This window comes from Arachis hypogaea, chromosome 19 (assembly GCF_003086295.3).
Source record: "Arachis hypogaea cultivar Tifrunner chromosome 19, arahy.Tifrunner.gnm2.J5K5, whole genome shotgun sequence".
Lineage (NCBI taxonomy): Eukaryota > Viridiplantae > Streptophyta > Magnoliopsida > Fabales > Fabaceae > Arachis > Arachis hypogaea.
In genome coordinates, this window is record NC_092054.1 from 12,935,643 (window position 1) to 12,956,000 (window position 20,358).

At 31.2% G+C, this 20,358-nt stretch overlaps 1 protein-coding gene across 12 annotated transcripts; it reads right to left on the reverse strand.

The window, feature by feature from the left end:
* Window positions 1–10,453: 10,453 nt before the first annotated feature.
* On the reverse strand, window positions 10,454–13,688 carry LOC112779641 (DNA repair protein rhp54). Of its 12 annotated transcripts, none has more exons than XR_011877804.1 (9): window positions 13,178–13,620; window positions 12,541–12,690; window positions 12,150–12,374; window positions 11,926–12,051; window positions 11,765–11,821; window positions 11,580–11,673; window positions 11,211–11,457; window positions 10,932–11,019; window positions 10,454–10,832 (listed from the first exon to the last, which is right to left on the reverse strand). XR_011877804.1 is itself a non-coding variant. In XM_072227993.1 (9 exons), the coding sequence occupies exons 7-9, from the start codon at window positions 11,424–11,426 to the stop codon at window positions 10,674–10,676; spliced, it is 456 nt and encodes a 151-aa protein (XP_072084094.1). In that variant the 5' UTR covers window positions 11,427–11,495; window positions 11,580–11,673; window positions 11,765–11,821; window positions 11,926–12,051; window positions 12,155–12,374; window positions 12,541–12,690; window positions 13,178–13,620; the 3' UTR covers window positions 10,454–10,673. The 12 variants fall into 12 exon arrangements, 9 of the variants coding, with proteins under 9 accessions (XP_072084094.1, XP_072084097.1, XP_072084096.1 ...); XM_072227993.1 differs by having other exon boundaries at window positions 10,932–11,012; window positions 11,211–11,495; window positions 12,155–12,374; XM_072227996.1 differs by having other exon boundaries at window positions 10,932–11,012; window positions 11,897–12,051; window positions 12,155–12,374.
* Between the last annotated feature and the right edge of the window lie 6,670 nt (window positions 13,689–20,358).

Sequence of the window (20,358 nt, forward strand, 5' to 3'; positions counted from 1 at the left end):
ATGAGTGGTATCATGACATGGTATTAGAGCGCTAGATCCGAAAAGTCAAGAGTTCGATCCTTGATGATGATGATGATCCTATAACTGTTGATCGAAGCATCTTCAGTTTATTAGAGAACAAGCGTTATGAATGGAAGAACATGTTGAAGGGTCATGTTAGAGCATGGTGTGTTGGTTCTTCTCATGGTTGGATTGTGCTTTTGGATCAGAATAGAGTTTCACTTCTTCTAAACTATTCTTCTTCCACTACCATTAATGTACCACCTCTTCCCCTTTCATTCTTGTACCCTATCACATATTCTTACTTTGCTGAATACTTAAGAAAAATATTCATAGTCAAAGTAATCTTGATGTGTTGTTCCTCATCTTCAAACTACATTCTTGCTATCATATATGGTTCCAACTACAAAATTACTTATTGCAATTCTGCAACTTGGGTTGAGCTCTCTGATAATAAGCAATCTTATTGTGACGTTGTGTTCAGTAACAACTATCTTTATGCTTTGATACAAGATAGTTCTGTTGAAGTTTGGAATATTTGTGGGCAAATTCCTAAAAGATTGATTCTTTTAACACCAAATGTGGAGGCAAATTATGAAGAAGAGAAACCATATTTAGGAGATAACTTCTCAAAAATTTGTACTTTGTGGTATTTGCAGAAGAAATCTTGTTGGTGATAAAGTTTATTGAAAATTTTGTGAATGATGACAGGTTGGTAGTAGAAGAAGGAGATCTTTTATCACCTGAGGATACACAACCATTAATTTGTTCTTATAGAACAAAGTTTTTTACTGCTTATAAGCTTGATATTGGAGACAAGAAATAGAAAAAGATGAGATTTTTACATGATAAAATTCTGTTCTTGGGTGCTAATGAGTCTGTATCAATGGATGTTAAAGCTTGCTTGGAGTGTGATGCAAACTCAATCTACTTTGCAGATGATAGGTGAAAAGAGATAACTTTAGACTACATATATGGTGGACATGATTGGTGTGTTTTTAATTTTCAAAAAAATGTTGATGAGTTTGAAAAATTCTAAATTAATTTTTATGATGACTAAACATTATTAGTATAATTATTTACAAAATTATTAATTTGATCTTAATTCATACTTGTTTAATTAATAATTTTGTTGATGCAGGTTTTTATTGGGCCAATTTTTCAGCCTTAGTATTAAATTGATAAGACCATGGCTGAAATAAATTTTTGTTTCTTGGGCCGAATAGAAAAGAAAAACCAAAGTCCAGTATGAAATCAAAATTCAGCCTTGTATGAAATGAATGGTGGCTAAATTGTTTAATTGGGCCAGTTTCTATTAACATCATCATTAAGCCCATATTAAACCAAAGATCCAATACTTGGTCTGAAACCTATTGAGGGAAAGTAAATATTTTGCCTCCAACGGATCTCAATTTTTACCATGTGGTGGAATTCAAATTTTATTAAAGTGAAGTTAATACATGCATGGAAACTATGAGAGAGAAATTGTCATTGATTTGATGAATGGCTTTAATGCTACACGCTACTCAGGGAAGTAAAAGCAATCCCATTTCAATTAATTTGTTCAATTACATCTAATTGCTTTTCTTCTGGCTCTATCTTCTCTCTCATCTTTCTTCTACCTTCAGTCATATCATTACAGAGAAAGCATGGAGGCTATGGCTAGACACCGAAGAGATGAAGATGCACGCTACAAGACCATCACAATGATGGCAAGAAAAAGCAAACTAAGAGTATGCTGTGGCTAACATTCTCATTCACTTGTGGTAAGATTTTGTGAAGAGATCTTGACTTCTCCATACTAAAAATGGTTGAAGAAGATTTCGGTCAGAGAAGAAGAATCTTGGAAGGATGACTTGTCTCTGATTCTGCTCAACCATCACAGGAGGTAGCTACAGTGGCTACGTGATGGAGGAGGCAGAGATTGGAGCAAATGAAGCTATCATCATCATGGAGCATCAAGAGCCAGAAGTTCATCTTGGAGAGCAAGGCAAGGATGAAGGGCTCGGATTGATGAAGATTGATGACCAAGGAAGGACTAGAGGTAATTGCATGTTGGGTTTTGCATGTGTTATCTCTTCTCTCTCTCTGGCCGAACCGGTTCTAGTTGAAGAAGAAGAAGATTGGCTTGGTCTGTTTGGTTTCAACCTTGGAGGCTTCTCCCTATAAGTAAAGGTGAACTGTCAGGGTTTGATTCAAGGAAAGGAAAAGAGTGAGCACAGAGTTCCTATAGCTCTCTAAGCTAACAGAATTTCTTCTCCTTCAATGTTTTTCATTTTGTAATTTTTCTGTTTAATTTTGTCATGTCTTGAGTCTCATGGAAAAGGCAAACAGTGAGGTTTGTATGAAAAAGCCATAGAGCGAAAAAAGGCAGAGAGTGCAAAATTAAAAGAAAAAGCCATAGATGTTCTTAGAGGTCCTTTGTATATCTGTGTTGTGTTTCATGATTCTGTGAGAATCCCTTGCAAGTTGGGTTAGCACTTTGCAGTGAAAGCTTGGCAGTGACCAAGTCAAGTTCAGTTGGGGTTTAGATTCTGGACTTGTCCCGGATAGGAAGGGTAGTTCCTAGGGAGAATTGGTATATGTAATCATGAAGATTATAGTGAAATTCCATCATAGTTGTGATGGAGACTGGATGTAAGCTGCACTGCACTTAGCAGCTCAACCAGGATATATCTGGGTGTAATTTCCTCTCTCTTCTACTCCATTTCTGTTTCTGTTGCACAGGAGATAAAACCAAAAATATCTCGTGTTGACTGACGAGACAAAAAGAAAAGTCTCGTGGCTGGGGACGAGACAAAAGAAAAAGTCCCGTGGCTAGTTACGAGATAAAAAGACAAAAAAATTTTAGAAGTGGTTTCAAAGACCAGCAAGTATTGTCAAGTAAAGAGGGGGCTAAGATTCAACCCCCTTCTTTTAGCCACTGATAACCATCAAATGTTTTAAGAACCTCATGCAAATTACAAATAAGATTGATTCTCCACTAATTTAGGTAATTCCATAGTAATTTAGAGTTTGCCATTTAGAATGATATGATTTTTTTGTAATTGATTTTTTTTTTATCTTCTCTATCTAACCATTCAAGAATCATGTTAAGAATTTAAGATTCACTAGCCTTTTTTTTAAATACATTTGACACATTAAAGTATATCTTTTTCTTTCCTCCTAGTAATCTATTCTGGTCTTGTAATATTTTTTTTTTTATCGGACATTATTACTAGACTGCCTTTATTTATGTGTTTTTTTTTTTTGGATATGTGTAAATATATACTTCAAACAACTACTATTTTATCATTCGACTGGGTCCAATAAAAAATAAAAAAAGGTCCAAATCAATCTCTTTACAATAGTCTGAGTCAATGGACTATAATTAGTTATTTTTTGTCATAAAGGTCCGGTTATTAAAAAATCTCACAAGACCCAATAACCTTTTATCTTCATTCATCCATACAAAAAGAAACTACATTCAACAAAAAAGAAAAAAAATTTCACATTCATCAGCACCCTAATCCCAAGACAAAAAAAAAAAAAAAAAAAATCAGCACCCTACTCAATATTCAATTCACTGATTCAACCGGACCGGTTTGCAATTACGTTAAATTAAGGGGCACATGTAACACAATTACGTTAATACCCCATGTTCGGAACCAACATCCACTACACAGTTGAAATATTCTGACACGGTTCTTAACGGACCAGACAAAACTTTTTCCATACAAAGCCTTCTTTTTTGACTTTTTGTAGTTATACTGTATAGACAGATACTTTGAATGAAGATTCAAAAATACACATCTTTTCTTTATAGATGATACTTTTTTCTTTTTTCCCCTTTCATTTCTCTTATTCATTTCTACTCTATTTTATTCAATTCTATTCTTTATTCATTTATTTTTCTCCTCTCTTTCACATTATATATTCATTTTTCTTGTTTAAACCTTTTTAATCTCTTATTCTTCTTTATGAATATGATAAATAGAGACGAATTAATATTTATTTTGAACAAAAATGAATAAATATACTTTATAAAAATAAATTTAATTTTCATACATTAATAATGTAAAAGAATTCTACACATACAGTTATCTAATATTCTATTTTTGTATTCACTACAACAAAATTTAATTTTGGTGGCAATAAGCTAATAACATAATGACCACTATATGCCTTATTTAACTTATGTTTATGCGACATTATATATTACGATTACTATATATTATAATGACAATTATATACTTTTTACGTCTATTAAAAAGATCTTTATTGGCAATTATATAATTGCTGCTAAAATCTTTTAGCGATAAATTATAAGACAACTAATATCTAATTGCCGGTAAATATATTAGTGGCTATTTTTATTGACGTTAAAAGCAAAATAAATGATCACTAAAAATAATTTTTTTTAATAGTCATCATCACATTGATAAAAATAGCAAATTTTCAAACTTACTAATTAAAAAGTTATCTTAACACATAAATCTCATGGATGACTGTGTAAAATTTATTACTATATTAATACATCAAAATTAAACTCTATAAAAATTGATAAACACTTGTTTTGATAGTTTACTACAAGAAAACCAAGATTTAAAGCGTGGCAAAAATTTTAAAAAAGTGTAGCGATAGTCTTTCGCCACGCTTTTTGAACTATAGACACGTTTTTAAAAGGGTCACATCTACAAGCGTGCCAATTGCTCTATCGCTACACTTTTATCAAACTATTGGCATGCTTTATTTTTTGCCACGCTTTTATCTATTAGCACGCTTAAAAGCATGGCTATATGTATAACCCTGTCGCAAAGCTTTTAAAGCGTGCCGAAAAGTAGACATACAACCACGCTTTTAAAGCATGCTGAAAAATGGATATACAGCCACGCTTTTAAAGTGTGCCAAAAAGTGAAAACTTATCGTTATACTTTCAAAGCATAGTCTAATCCTTTTCAAATAAAAAAAGAAAAATAGAAAATAAAATAAAAATATTAGTAAGTTAATCTTTAAAATAAAATAAAACACTAAAAAATTAATCTTCCATTGATTTATATGAATTATATATATAATAAAATATGAATGAAACATTTAAAAAAATATAAATTCAACTTCCAAAATAAACATTTAAAAAAATTACAATTCTATATTAAAAAAATCTAATCTAATTCCTAAACAACATCTAGACTTTTCAACAAAAAGTATTAGCCTTACAACATTTGTTATAAAGAAATAGTCTTTACTTCCTTTTTTTATGATCTATTTTTCCAGCAGCACCATTCAGCATATGTAGAATAAAAAATTAAATTCGTAAACAGTAATTTACAATTAAATTATAAGAACACACGTAAAATACGGATGAAAAATAAAACTCATCTTACCCGCTTTAAGAAATAATTAGTAACACTAGGTAACATTTCTAATTCACTTCATCTTGCATATGTAGCCTTAATGACTGCATCATTCCACAACTCCTCAACCAATGGTGCGTATTGGCGTGTAGCACAGTTGGAAAGATGGCATCAAGTTTGTCCGATACTATAATTTTTAGCAACTAATCAGAGAATGCTTTTAGCCTTGTCCTAATGGATCGGAATACATCGTCTTCTCATCAGATTTTGGTCCGGACCCTGTTGTGAGCCATAAGCAAAATCTTTTAATACAAATGGCAAGCTAAATATTAAATCTTTTGACCACGTTTTCGAAGTATAACAAAAAAAAATGTGGTAACAAACCTTTTTTCTTATAGTAGTTCACATCCATTGTTACTCACAAACCAATAAATATGATATAAATAAATACTAAACATGTATTTTGAATAAAAATAAATATGTTTTTAAACATGCATGCTAAAGAGTTAGTCCTATTTTTGATAAGATAAGCGATTACACTACAGCAAAATGTATCATACAATTGGAAAAATATAAACATGTTAGCATTTTTTTTTAAATGTAAATCAGTATTCTTTAATTTTCTTTTGGTTTTCGAATTCGTAATTATTACATATTTATTTGGCTTTCAATAAATTTTTTATACCCATACATATATGTTTTTGTTGTGCTCCTCATAAAAAAAAAGTTTGTTTTGGTTTTTCTATAATTTAAAGGTATTCTATGTTATTTGTCGTTGTTAATTTTATCCATCAAGTGATAATATTGATTTCTCATGATATAAACTACACTATACGAATTACTAATCACTAAAAAAAAATACAATAAATTACACTATACTAATTACTTTTTAAGGGGGAAAAAAAGCTATACTTTACTAAAAAGTTATGAGAATAAAATTTTAGTGTATAAATACTTTATTTTAATTGAAAAATTGTTGCATCATTTTGATGCAAGAAACATTCTTCGATTACAGTTGAGTGTTACATCCACTAAAATAAACAAGACAAAAACCCAATCAAGTTGGAGGATCACATTTTTGGAATTTAAAGAACGTTAAGAGACAATATTTTTAGCGAAAAGTGAAGAATTGAATAGTATGAATTATGTACATTTTAGTCTTTAGGTAAAAAAATTTTTTTATCCCTAACTTTTTTTTTGCATACAAAATTGTCCATAAAGTTTAATTTAGTTTTAAAATCGTCATTTTTACTTAAATCATAAAATTTTGCAACAAATTATCCCTAACAAAAAAATTATAAAATAAAAAAAAGGAAAAAAAAGAAAGAGAACAGATGAGAGAGAGAGAAAGAGAACCACGAGGAAGGAAAGAAGAAGAAGAAGAAGGGGAAACGGAAGAAGAAGAAAGGGAAAGAGGAAGGTGGCGACGATGCCGGCGAAGGAGGATGGACGTCACACGCCACGTCACCGTTTTTGCTCATGCGCCAGTGTTCGAAGTTGACGCCAGCAGATCGGCGAGGGAAGACATTCGCCGCGTTGCTGTTTATGCTCCTCCTCCTAGCTTGCTTGCCGGTAGCCGCTGCTTCTCGTCTCTCGTCGCTGCTCCTCGTCTCTCGCCGCTGCTACTTTGCGTCCTCGCCGTTGGTCCACGCCGCTGGTCCTCGCTGCTGGTCCTCCCTAGGGTTCCAATTCTGCTTCTAATTTGTTGATTTTGTTGATTCTTTTGCTTCTGTTTCTTTTGTTAATTACATTGATTTTGTTAACCACATTGTTTTTTATTCTGATTCCGTTGTTGTTGATTCTGATTCCATTGCTCTTCTATTTTTGTTTCTTCTGCTTCTGCTTCTGATTCTGATTCCATTCATCTGCTTTTGATTTTGTTGCTGTTGTTGATTCTTCTACTTCTATTTCTGCTTCATTTCTGTTTCTATTTTTTATGTTTTATACATTATTTTTGCTTCTAATTTTATTGTTGTCGCTAATGTTGTGATGAAGAAAAAAAAAAGAGATGCTGCTGTAATGGAGAAGAAGAAAAAAAAAGAATAGAAATTGAGTATTTTGGCGAAGAATGAGAAAGGTATTTTAGTCCGAATGACGATTTTAAAATCAAGTTAAATCTTAGGGACGATTTTGTATGTTAAAAAAAAAAGTTGAAAAATTTTTTTTAACCTATACCTCTTAAGGACCAAAATTGTATTTAACTCTATATATTAGTTCAAATCAAAAGAAAATTAAATATATATGTTAAAAATTAAAAAAATAATTTTTTATATTAATTTCAACACAAATTATTAAATTAGAAATGGCTGTAACGTAACAATAGGTAAAATTTAACATTAAGTAGTATAATTGAGTAAATTACCAATTCCGTCCTCAAATTATCAAAACGCTGACAAAAATAACCTCCACTTATGTTAACGACAAAAATACACCTAAAATATTGAAAAATGCTACAAAAATATCCGACTGTAAATAAAAATCTATTCCGTTAATAGAGTTAGCTGAGCTGTCAAACGAATTCCGTTACACTCCTTCCTCTGCTTCTCCTTTATTCTCCCTCACTCCCTCCCTCTCCAAACCTCCCAAAAAGACCTTACACCTCACCCTCTTCACTCTCACTCTGAATCTATGGCTGCTGCCTTCCGATCTTCTCTATCTCACGCTCTCACACCCCACTCCCCGCTCGTTTTTTTCTTTTTCCTTCTTCTCACTTTCACTTCTCCAATATACAGAACAATTTCTCATCGACTCACGCCGTTGTCTCTTTGTCTTCAACGGCAGAACCTCGTTGTTGCCACTGTTGCTTACTCGCTGCCCCTCCGTTGTCGTCAGAAGAGGATCTCACAGTTCCTTGCCCTCTTCACTCTCTCAGCAGATCTCTCGATCTTTCCTCTCAGATTCGCCATCGCCGTCACTGCTTGCTCGCCGCCCCTCCATTGTTGTCAAAAACCTGTCTTGCAGCGCCTTACTCTCCTCTCTCGCAGTAAGCCAGCAGTGGATAGTCCCTCTCTCTCTAGGGCAGTGAGGAGCTATCTCTTCAGCTTCTCTCTTTTTCATTCTTTCTCTTTGGATTCTATTATTTTTATTAGATTATTAAAAATATATAATGAAAAATTGTAAAATTGCTGATTATGGAGGATTATTACTAATTTATGGCTGATTATTACTGTGGTTGAGATGAAGAGGGTGAGGCGTAAGGTATATTCTGGGAGTTTTCGAAGAGGGAGGGAGTCACTGAGATGTTGCTTATTGTTGTTGTAATTGCTTTAGGGAGTGAGGGAGGACGGGAGGAGAGGACAATATCACTGCAGGTGCCGTCATTGAGGAGAGAGAGAAGCAGAACAACAAGGAGAGAGAAAGAGAGAGGCGGCGAGAGAGAAGAATCGAAGAAGGAGAAGTGGATGAGCAAGATGACAGAGCAAGACCATTGTCGTACTTGAGGGAGAGAAACCGTGGAAGAAGAGGCGACATCATATTTTAGGAGAGAAATAATGAGGAAAATGTTGTTGTTGCAGGAGTTTCAGCTAGGAAGATGATGTTGTTGTCGTTGTTGCAATTTCGGAGTGACTGAGATATGTTGTTGTTGTGGTTGCAGCTTGCAGCAGCTTCTGGGAGGTTTGAGGGAGAAAAAGAGTGACAGCAGATGATGTTTATTTTTGTTGTAGTTGCATTGAGGAGGGAGGGAGGGAGGGAGAATGAAGAAAAGCAGAGGAAGAGTTGTAACAGAATCCATTTGACAGCTCAGCCAATTCTGTTAACGGAATAGATTTTTATTTACGGTCGGGTATTTTTGTAACGTTTTTCAATATTTTAAGTGTATTTTTGTCGTTAATAAAAGTGGAGGTTATTTTTGTCAGCGTTCTGGTAATTCGAGGGCGGAATTAGTAATTTACTCAGTATAATTTTTTAAATATGGGTGTGGCAAGTGGCAACTGACATTTTTGTTGGTATTTATCTTAATGAATGAAGGATACTTTAATAAAATAAAAAAGACATTAATTAAGTAATCAACCACAAAGAGTGTGGCTAGTGTCTCTCTTTGTTAGTTTTTTTTTTTTTGGTGACTTCTCTCTTTGTTAGTTTGTAACATAAATTATAGAATCTAAATGCACAAAAGCATTTTCCAAACATTAGGTTGTCCCTTGTCTATTTTCAAAAAGAATGGGTTTAAAAAAGGTATTTGCTCTTAAAATTAACAATAATATTGAGAGTTAATATAAAATCAGTTTAAAATAATTTAAAATTATTTTATTTTATATTTCTTAATTATTATATAACTTTTTTTTGTATTTTTTATAGTTAGAATAATTGAGTAATATTATATATAATAAATATATAATTATAGATGTTACATGAAATTATGAATATTAAATAAATAAAATAATTTTAAATTATTATTTTTCTAACTGTAAATTAAAATTTTATTTTCTCAATTAATGTTTGCAGAGGTGTTTCACTACTAGAAATAGGGCTTTTTCGGACGAATTTTGAACAAATTAGAGACAAAAAAAAATTTTCAAACAAAATTTGGACGAATTTTTTTTGTCCGAAAAAGCCTTGTTGCTAATTTATATTTTGTCTGAAATTTCGTCCGAAATTTTTTTCAGACGATTTTGTGACAAATTTCGAATAAGTATTTATCTGTTAGATTTCTAACTATTAAGATGTATTTTAGACGAATTTTAGACAGATTAGCCAATATAAAAACAATGTATTTCAGACAAATTTCAAACGTAAAAATATTTTATTTTAGACAAATTTCAAACAAAAAATATATTTTATTTCAAACAAATTTCTAACGAATTTAGTCAAATATAACAAATTTTTTTCGAACAAATTTTAGACAAATCAAATATTTCTTTTCAATTAAATTTCAGACAAATTTAATTTAAAAGAATTTACGTATTTGAAACAAATTTCATACAAAACAAAAAATTATATTCACACAAATTTTCTACAAATTTAATATAATATTTCAAACAATTTTCATACAAAATAATTTACTATTTAATATATAAATATTTTAGAAAATAAATTGTATTCAATCTGCTTTCTATATTAAGACCATCATAATAATTTTTTTCATATTACATCATCGAAATTATAAACACATAATAAAATCATGAAAAAGTTAATTACCATAAAATAGTTAAAAAAAATATTTATTATTAAAATACTTTTGTCCATAAATGTAATCAAACTAAATAAGAAAAAAAAATACTTAAACTAAAACAAAGGAAGCCTTTAAAAAGGTCAAATATCATGAATAAAATAAGATATACTAACTAATTCACCTAAAAATTTCTTAATTTAAATCAGAAAAAACATATCCTCCTAACATCAATCACTTATGTTATCATCTTCATCATTACTAGAGCCTGTCCCAAGCTCATCTGTCTTTTTAGTAGAACCAATTCTTTTCTGTTGAACCTTTAGTTGATGTTCTTGATCTTTTAACTTGTCCTCAGCATCATTCAACTTAACATTTTGCTCTGACCACTTGAGAATACATAAATCAAAACAAAATGTTAAATTCAAAGATATTGACAAATGGTAGAAAAAGAAAAGTGTTAATAAAATTGAAAGAAAATTACTAACAGTGTTAATAAGATCAAGAGTTTGTATTGAATCAACAACCATAGCACGAGGGGAAAGAAGCTGAGCTTTCTTCAATATGTCCTGAAAACTAAATTAAGATAAAAAAGCATACAAGCAAATACTTCCCATAACGATAAATATATAAAAGTTAGAATTTCAATAAAACACTTTTCATCAGGAGGGGAAAAACATTAATTTTTTTTAGGTATTGCTATAGTAATGTCTTTGACAATTTTGCTATAGAAATAACAAACAAGCAAAGGTCTATGAAAAAAGTACCAGGGGGTGACCAGAGAAAATTGCGATTGAAGCAGCCAAAGGAACTGTTTTGTGAATAGCATTGAATGAAGGAAAACAAGAAAAGGACAAAGAAAATTCAGCGTCAGTGTCTCTCCTAGACACCGCAATTCGGAACTTCTTTTGATGGTTGCTGTGTTTTTCATACTTAGATGTTGATGGAATCCAAATGAACGATGGAAGTGACAAACAATCCATCACTGGTTTCTCTCTCGCTCAGCCTCTGCTGCTGCAACCTTGGCGAGAGACAGAGATTTAAGTACTTAACTGAAATTTGAATATTATACAAGAAATATTTAGGAAATTCAATACTCCAAGCAGTAAGAAGGAACTAGAAACATAATGCATTACAGTATCATAAAAGTCTGACACTGTTGATAATATTCATTCCATGCATCTTAGTAGTTTCTCAGCCTCAACTTCCACAGAATTCCTCCAAGTCATTCTGCAAAATATGTCCATAAAAGTATAAACATAAATGGTTATTTAGGATTGTAGCCCGAAACACAAAGAGCTATACATGCGTAGAATCTCACCTGCAAAGGAGTTCCTGAAAATAGAATTCTACGTTTACATGGAAGAGCTGCCAATGCCTGATTCAGGAAGTATAGGTGAGAAACTCAGAATCACAGCCATCAAGGTGCCTTGAACAAAAGTCAGAAACATGCCTTTAAACTGGAGAAATTTTGTACAGTACCCTGTTTGTTATCGTCTGATCATTCTTTAGTCTGTGAGCCTCATCACAGATAAGGAGGTCACGAGAGCCACTAGAGCTAAACTTTGACGAATGCATTCGGAATGTCTCATACAAAACAATGAGCACCTGTAAAATTTGGTAATGAGTACATATGTAGTTTAAGCTATACAGGCACGCACAGCTAAAAATATGTCCATTGCTATATAATGAATAAAAGAAAATACTTTACTGAGTGGGGAAAAAAACACTATACACCACCACAAGGCACACAACACCACTTGGATATTTGAAGAAAAAAACCACTGCAAAGCATTTGGGTGATCCTCCACCGGAGATGGTGTTGGAAGCGGTAGCTCAGAAGGTAGATGCCGGTGAAACGCATCAACCGCTGCAGTAACACCATCTTCATCCTTAATCAACTTTGCAACTTCCATTGCTTGAGACTTCACCTGAAGGTTTATTATTAGAATCGAGTGGACCTAACCATTAAATCTATCAAAAACCATGACCATAAGAAAAAAAGACCTAAATTTTATAACCAGTAAATCTAACATTCAAGAAAATATAGATGTTTCCATTTTCAATTTCAATGCTAGTCATAGATTGTGTAGTTACCTCTGGCTGGAGCATGAACTTTATGGCATTTGATAAATTCTCAAGAGTGAGCTGAGAAATTGGAATTGGTGCTGGACCTAGCCCTTTTTGATAGATTCTATCCCCCCAAAAGAATTGATCTCCGAAGAATGGAATAATGGTTGTCGGAGACTGTTAGTTACGGTAGTTATATTAGTAATCAACCGGCAGAAATGTTAAGACATAAACACAGTTTGCTAAACTTTCATACATATGAAAAATTTTAGAATGAGCAAATATTGGCTAAAATTACGATGAATACTAAAATGAAGACAATGAAATGTTACTGCAAAAAGTGTAAAGACAAACAAGAAAAAGAATTTAAATGGTGAAAGATTTAAAAGAATGTATATACGAATGAAAATAATGACTAAAATGGTGATAGAAAAGGAGAAACAAGAATGAAATAAAAGACATCCAATAGATGCAAAACAGAAGAGATTATCACTCATATCCAAAGAGTTAAGAACAAACCCTAACTTTTTTAATAGTACTCTAATTTTATCCTTAGAAAGACCAAAGGACCATTGATAAAAATCCAAGCCATAGTCTGATAACGAGAACCATCATTAACAAGCAAATTGACAAAGAAACAAACAAGAATCACATCACTACTCACAAAAAATTGGGACTTGACAGAGCCACAGAGGTCGCACAAAGACGCAAAGTGGCAAGGGTTGGAGGCTGGTGGCGGTGCGAGGTCCGAGAGATCGGAGGAGGCGGCCACATGCAGGAGGCAGAGCAGTGTGAGCGGGTGAGAGCTATTACCTGTGAACGCGAACCACGAGGGTGGTGGTCGCCTGAGTTGCGAGGTCGGAGGTTGGCTGGAGTGCGACCCGGAAGATCAGCGGCGCGGCGGTGGCCACAGGGCAGAGCAGGTGAGCGAGTTAGGGCTCTCTAATCTGTGAGCACGAAGAACGAGAGAGGGTAGAGGTCGCCTGAGTTGCAAGGGCGGAGGTTGGCTGGAGTGCGACCTGGAAGATCGATGGTGGCCACAGGTAGGAGAGAAGTGTGACTGTGTGAGTGAGTGAAGCCTCTCTGAAAACCGTAAGGAGGCAGGGCAGTTTTTGAGAAGAAGATAAAAATTGAAACAAAAGGGCGGGTTTGAATAAAATTTGGCTTTTTGGCGCAGAGTAGAAAGGTGGTTTTGAAACAACTACATATGTTAAAATTTTAAAATTAAATTATATCTAAACTTTACCAACAAATTAAAAAAAAAATTATATCATTAGTATTCAAAAGATAAGTTTTAGAACATTGGTACATAAAAATAAATATTTAATAAAATTAAATTTAATTTTAATTTTAAATTATTTAAATTTTAAGTTATATTTTTTAATTTTATTATTTAATAATTTTAAAAAATAAATATTTAGTAAAATTAAATTTAATATTAATGCTAGCTAAAGATATTTATAATATATTTAAAAAAAATATTTATAATTATTAAAAAAAGCATGAAAATATGGAATATATATATAGATAAGGTGTTTAATTGCATATAAATGTTCTATTTAGTGATAGGTTTCAATTAAGATTATAAGTAATTTTTTTTTCAAATTCTTGAAGGTGTTTATATAGTTCCTACTTGCGTGACACAATCATTAATCAATAGATAAATTCATATATGAAGCTACATTTACATATATATATATAAAATCTTGTTGTAGGAATTGTGGTGAATTCTTCTTTTGAACTTCGATATGTGGATTAATTTGTTAAAGAGGTCTCTTGAAAGAAACTCTATATAAGTAAGTTCTTTTTTTAGTAACTATCATTGTGTGTATTAATGCTTATTTTTTTTTCTTTATTTATAAAAATTAGTTTGTTAAAAATCAGTTTTTATGGTTTGATTAAATTGGTATCTAATTTTACTGCAATAATATTAAAACTAAGCGTTTTTTTTTAATTGTTGTATGAAAAAGTAGTTTAGTTCAGTTTTTATATGTTTGACCTCTTAGGAGGTCAGGTAGAACGAAGTCCTTGGTGGGCCTTTAAGCTTAATAGATCTAGCTTAGTGTTTTGGGTTAGGCTATGAACATGTATAATAATAAATGAGAAATTAATCAATACGATGATTATTTCATATTTTGATCAAAAAGTTTTGGAATTAAATTTTAGAAACAAAAAGTGTACTCTTTTATAAGTTATATATAATTAAGGTTATTTTAAGGAAAAGAAATTTTATTTGAAATAGTAAAAATATTTGGGATAAATCATAGACAAATTTAAAAGTATAAACATTATTTTTATACTAAATGTTATAATTTTTTAATAAACATATAAAATCCGTTTGAAAACTGATGCACTTTCATACGGAAATTTACAAATGATGCTATTTTCGTTCCAAATTTGTGCGAAAAAATTTTGCCTATTTCAAGGGGTTAGCTATAGTAAAAATATTTAAGACTAATTATAGACAAATTTGGGATAGAATTAACAATTTTCAAAATGCGTCCAAAATCTGTCTAAAGTTATTCAGATGAAATACAGACGAATTATAGCTTTTGTCCGAAATGTGTTACTAATCTGTATGAAAATTTTGGCGCCATCCACAAAAAATTTGGCGCCAAAATTTGGGACAAAATTTAGACAAATTTAGGACAAAATATATTATTCCAATGCCTCCACTAAAAGTTGTTCAACATTTGTCTCAAATTTGTCCGAAATAAAAAAGTCATTCAGACGGAATAAATTTCGTTTGAAATTTTCGTCCGAAAAAATCCTATTTCTAGTAGTGTTTGTTAGGCCAGTTCTTTATTTTTTAAGTATAAATATAATTTAGTAAATTAAAATATTAAATTGTAGAATATAGGCATAATGGAATATGATACATTGTGTTTGTTTTGTCACATTTTATTGAGAAATAAAAGTTAATTTGGTTTTTTAATAGAATAAATAAAGCCATCCACGTCTATAAAATTTATTTTATTAGGGAACCAAATTAAATTCCTTAAGAAACCAAATTTAGTTTGGCACCTTTAGTATTGTTAATTAGAAAGGTAAGAGAGAGCAATAAAAAAAGGTTTATGTATATTCAAGTTGTGTAGATAATACAATATAGAAGGGTATTTATAGATGCTAAGAGAATTGAAATAATAAAGACGTAATATTCTATAATAAATATTCAGATATGCTAAATAATTCTAATGAAAGTTAATTGATCTTAATATATTCTAACATCATCTCTCAAACTCAAGTGACAACCTGAGTTTGAAACTTATTTAAAACAACAAAATAAAAAAAAACTGCATAAACTGATGGAACAAGTGTAGATGGAACTGCCGAAAGAAAGTGCAGATGAAACTGGTGCAAGAAAAGCGCAGATGAAACTGCCACAAAGAAAGCATAGACGAAATTGCCACAAGAAAGCGGAGACAAAACTACCACAAGAGTGATGAACTGCCAAAAAAATTAAGATGGAGAACTGTCAGAAAGATGGCGAACTACCCGAAAACTACTAGAAAGGTGGCAAACTACAAAGAGATGGTAAAATGCCGAAAGATGCGAACTGTCGGAAGGTGACGAAAAATATCTGGTTTCTCCATGAGAATAGATAAGCAGCGGATAATAGTGATGTTTGATTCATTAGACTCGGAAAGATACAAGACGAAGAAGATAGGCTAATCGATGAGGTGAAAAAGTATCAAAGCAATGACAAAAGACAAGAAAAAAAAATGGCACAGAGGAAAAGTATGAAAAGTACGGTAATTTCTTCAAAAGAAAAATAACTTATCCTCTTCAAGGAGGATACCATGGCTCTGATACCATGTTAGAAAGGTAAGAGAGAGCAATAGAAAAAAGGTTTGTGTGTATTCAATTTGTGTAGAATGATACAATATAGAAGGATATTTATAGGTGCTAAGAGAATCGAAATAATATAGACGTAATATCCTATAATAAATACGTGATTGCTATGATTCCTAAAAATATTTGTTTAATTTACTAAAATGGTTAAAAATCAATATTTAAGTTTAAAACTATAAAAGTAAATAATTATTAAATATTCAAAATTTACTATAAAAAATAAGTTAGGCACCAAGTTATAAACACCGTAGAATTCACTTAATAAATATTCAAAAATACTAAATACACTACAAAAAAAAAAAACCATTCAGCCACACAGTTTTTAAGTTACATTCGAAATTATGAATAGGTTACGCTTTTCTCCGTATTACCCTTTTATAAGAGAATAGAAAACACAATTGTGACATTATTTACAACATGTAGTCTTAGATACAATAAAAATCACTTATAAAGCGTAGCCTTATGTTGATATCTATAGATACACTTTTCGTACCAAAGAGAGCATTTTTAAAGGGTAACTTATTTATTATGTTTTGGATACGCTTCAAAAGTAATGACTAATGTATTTAGGGCCAAATGGTGACACTTAGTGAATTTTTTTCCCCTTCCCCCCAAAAGCACACACACCTTCAATTCGATCGCGCCTTCCACTTTCAGAGAGCTTACCTTCGTGCACAAATCCTTCACCATCTACACTCATCACCTTCGCCATTCTCATCGTCGCCATTGACCGTCACCCCCCACTCAACACTCACCGCCACTCACCACTCGCCACTCACCACATTGCTGCACTGACCAGTTCACCTTCGCGCGTAAACCCTTCACCATTGACATCATCACCTTCGCCATTCTCACCGTCGCCATTGACCGTCGCCCCATTCACCACTCACCACATCGCTACACTGACCGTCGCTCCTCTTCATCGTCCTGCACTGATCATCGTTGCACCGCCCTCACCATCGTCATCTCTGTGCTTCTCATCGTCTTCTCTGTGCTCACATCGTCAAATAGGTATGTATTGATTTCCATTTGGTTCTGAAATTTCAAAGGTTTAGGATTCCGATTTTAGGGGTTTTAATTTGGGGTTCGGTACAATAATCTGTGAAATATGGGTTTGTGAATTGTGATTTGATAACATGCGTGCTATATGTTATTGATGAAGATGCATGCTATTTTAGTATAGTTGTCTGATTCAATTATTCTTCGTTGCAGTTGATTTTAATTTAACAATGTAAAATCTGCAGTTGTCTGTTACTAATTAGTCTGGTGGCTAGGTTTGCAAGTAAATTAAATTTCAAGTTTATAATAATAATAATAGTAATGTATGTATCAAAATAAAAATGCTTTTTACTGATATAAATTGAGACAGTGTTCAGCTAAAACTCCAACTGAATAAGAGACTCAGAAGCAAAATTGAGCTAGTTCGTAAGCTATCTTTCATATTAGTTACTGTCTTTGATAATATTCTCTTTCCCTTCACTTTTGTAAGGAAAATTAAGAAAGGTAAATAAAAACTATCTTTATTTTTTGTTCATGTGCACATTAATCTTGTTACTTTAGAATTGTGCAACATAATCTTTAAAATAATTAGCATATTATAGTGACATGTATAAAATAATTAGTTATCATTTTCTTATCTGTGTTTACCAAAGTTAACAACGTCATGCAACTTTTTCCTCTTATGGTTCAGATCACAGACTTGCTTGTTAATATTACAAAGTATTATTGAAGCCAAAGCATGAAATTCTAACTAACAAATAGAAAAAGAACTTTCTAAAGAAGTATAATTTAGAAGAAAAGCATGTCAGTTTATGTATGATTCTCAAACATGAAGTCCTTTGATTTAATCTATTATACTCTGATGATGCATTACAGTGTCACATTACATGTTTTTTGTGCATAAAATTTGATTGCGACCATCTTAGAGTTAGAATTATTGTCCATTAGTTGGGTTATTGTAGAAAAATATTATGAAAGAAGATAAGTAGTAGGAAGAATGAATGGATGTGAAAAGAAGTGGAGTTTACAATATCAAAAAATTAAAATTAAAAAGAGAGCACTTCTTCATTACTTTCTGTATTGTTTTATACATGATGGATAGAATATTGGTGCATTGTCTAATCTCTTAGAATTTTACTTGGTAATAAACAGATTGATGTTTTTGGTTAAAGCTCCTAAGCAGATTTTGTCAAAATATTGATTGTGTCATGGCAAGGTATAGCACAATGCATACTTTTTATTCTTTTCACTTTATGATTATGCTATTAAATCATATGTAGCTCATGGATCAACTCATTTTCCGAACATAAATATAGTATGCCCATCTTTTCTTTGTTTCATAGTTTTTTGCTTGCATTTATTTTAATTGCTATGGCTGGAAATCATATGTTGCTGGCTTTATTGACACTTTAACACTTGAAGTTGTATTGCTATGGCTGAAAATTGTTTGTGCAATTCAATTCAAAGTAAACAAATATGTATACCGCAAATAAAATTTATATGTTTCTACATGGTTATTAAAAAATACACAAAGTATATAATTATACATACCGCAAATAATAAAATTTATCATAATAAAATAAATGTATGTGATAACTATTTTTTTTAGGTGATGTGTTAATTCCAGAGAAAATAATTGCTAAATATAGTGCTGAGTTGAACGATGAAATTGTGTTGATTGATTACCGTGACAATTGTATAAAATTAAGATAAAACCCGAAGAAGAAAAATTTGGATACCTTTACATGAGGTAGAAAAGTTAATCACTTTCTATAACTTCAAAAGCATGTCGTGGGTATACTTAATGTATGTCACAAGTGAAATATTTTTTGTGGCTCTTATGAATAAACGATATGATCAAATCCATTTGGATTTTTATGAATCTCATTATGTTAAACATGTTATTGGAGTATTTTTGTTGAAAGTAATCAAAGATAAGTTGGGTTTAAACTACTTTGATGCATCCGAGAATGTTACTTCTGATATAGAAGAGGATGGAACGCATAAGAATATGAAAAGGTTAAAATTTTCACAACATTTTTGTTTATATTTATTATTGACTATATATGTTATATTTTAATTATTGTAGTTATTAACATATTAATTTTTAAATATGTCTATAATTCATTGAACAATATAATTTTGTTATCTGTTTTTTCTATTGTCTTTTTTTTTGGTTTTTACATTTTTAGACTAATTGCATTTGTTATGGTATGCAAAGAACTGTCAATAAAAAGATAGTTGAAAACGTACCTAGATTTACAAAAAAAAAGTGTATTAATGTAGTGAAATTTTGTCCTAATATATAGTCTTATTGCATAACTATATATAACAATAAGGATGTTGAATGTTAGTTTTTTTTTTTTACTTTAACAAAATTCTTTTATTATTATTGATTATTAATGATTGATTTTATATTTATTCTATATTTATTTTTTATTTTTTTGAGAATTTATTCACATTATGTTCTCTTGTTGAACATTCAATTTTTATATTTTTTTTTCTTTTACAAATGAAAGTACTGTGAAAAACAGATCAAAAAAAAAAAAAAAAAAAACAGAGTATGCTGATTTTTTTTCAGATTTCATATCATACTAGTGTTATATGTGTTCTTGATTTTGTCACTGGTAGATAAGTATGTTACAAACAAAGTGTATTGGATAGATGAATTACTTTGTATTTTGAGATATTTTGCATAACATCATCTTACATTTTTCATTGTCGTCATTTTAATCTGTTAATATTTTTTGTAAATTATCATTGAAATAAACAGATATGTTGTTCTACATCATTGCAAGACCTTAACTAAATATGACATTCAAACCGATTGATTTGTAAGTTTTTATGATTGTAATTTCATAATTATTGATTAATTTATTTTTTATGGACCACTTATTACTTGTTTTTATACATTATATCCCGTATCAATTTGCTAAGTTACTACTTGATATTGGAGGATCAGAATACTGTAAATTAGTTGTTGAACCCTCAAAG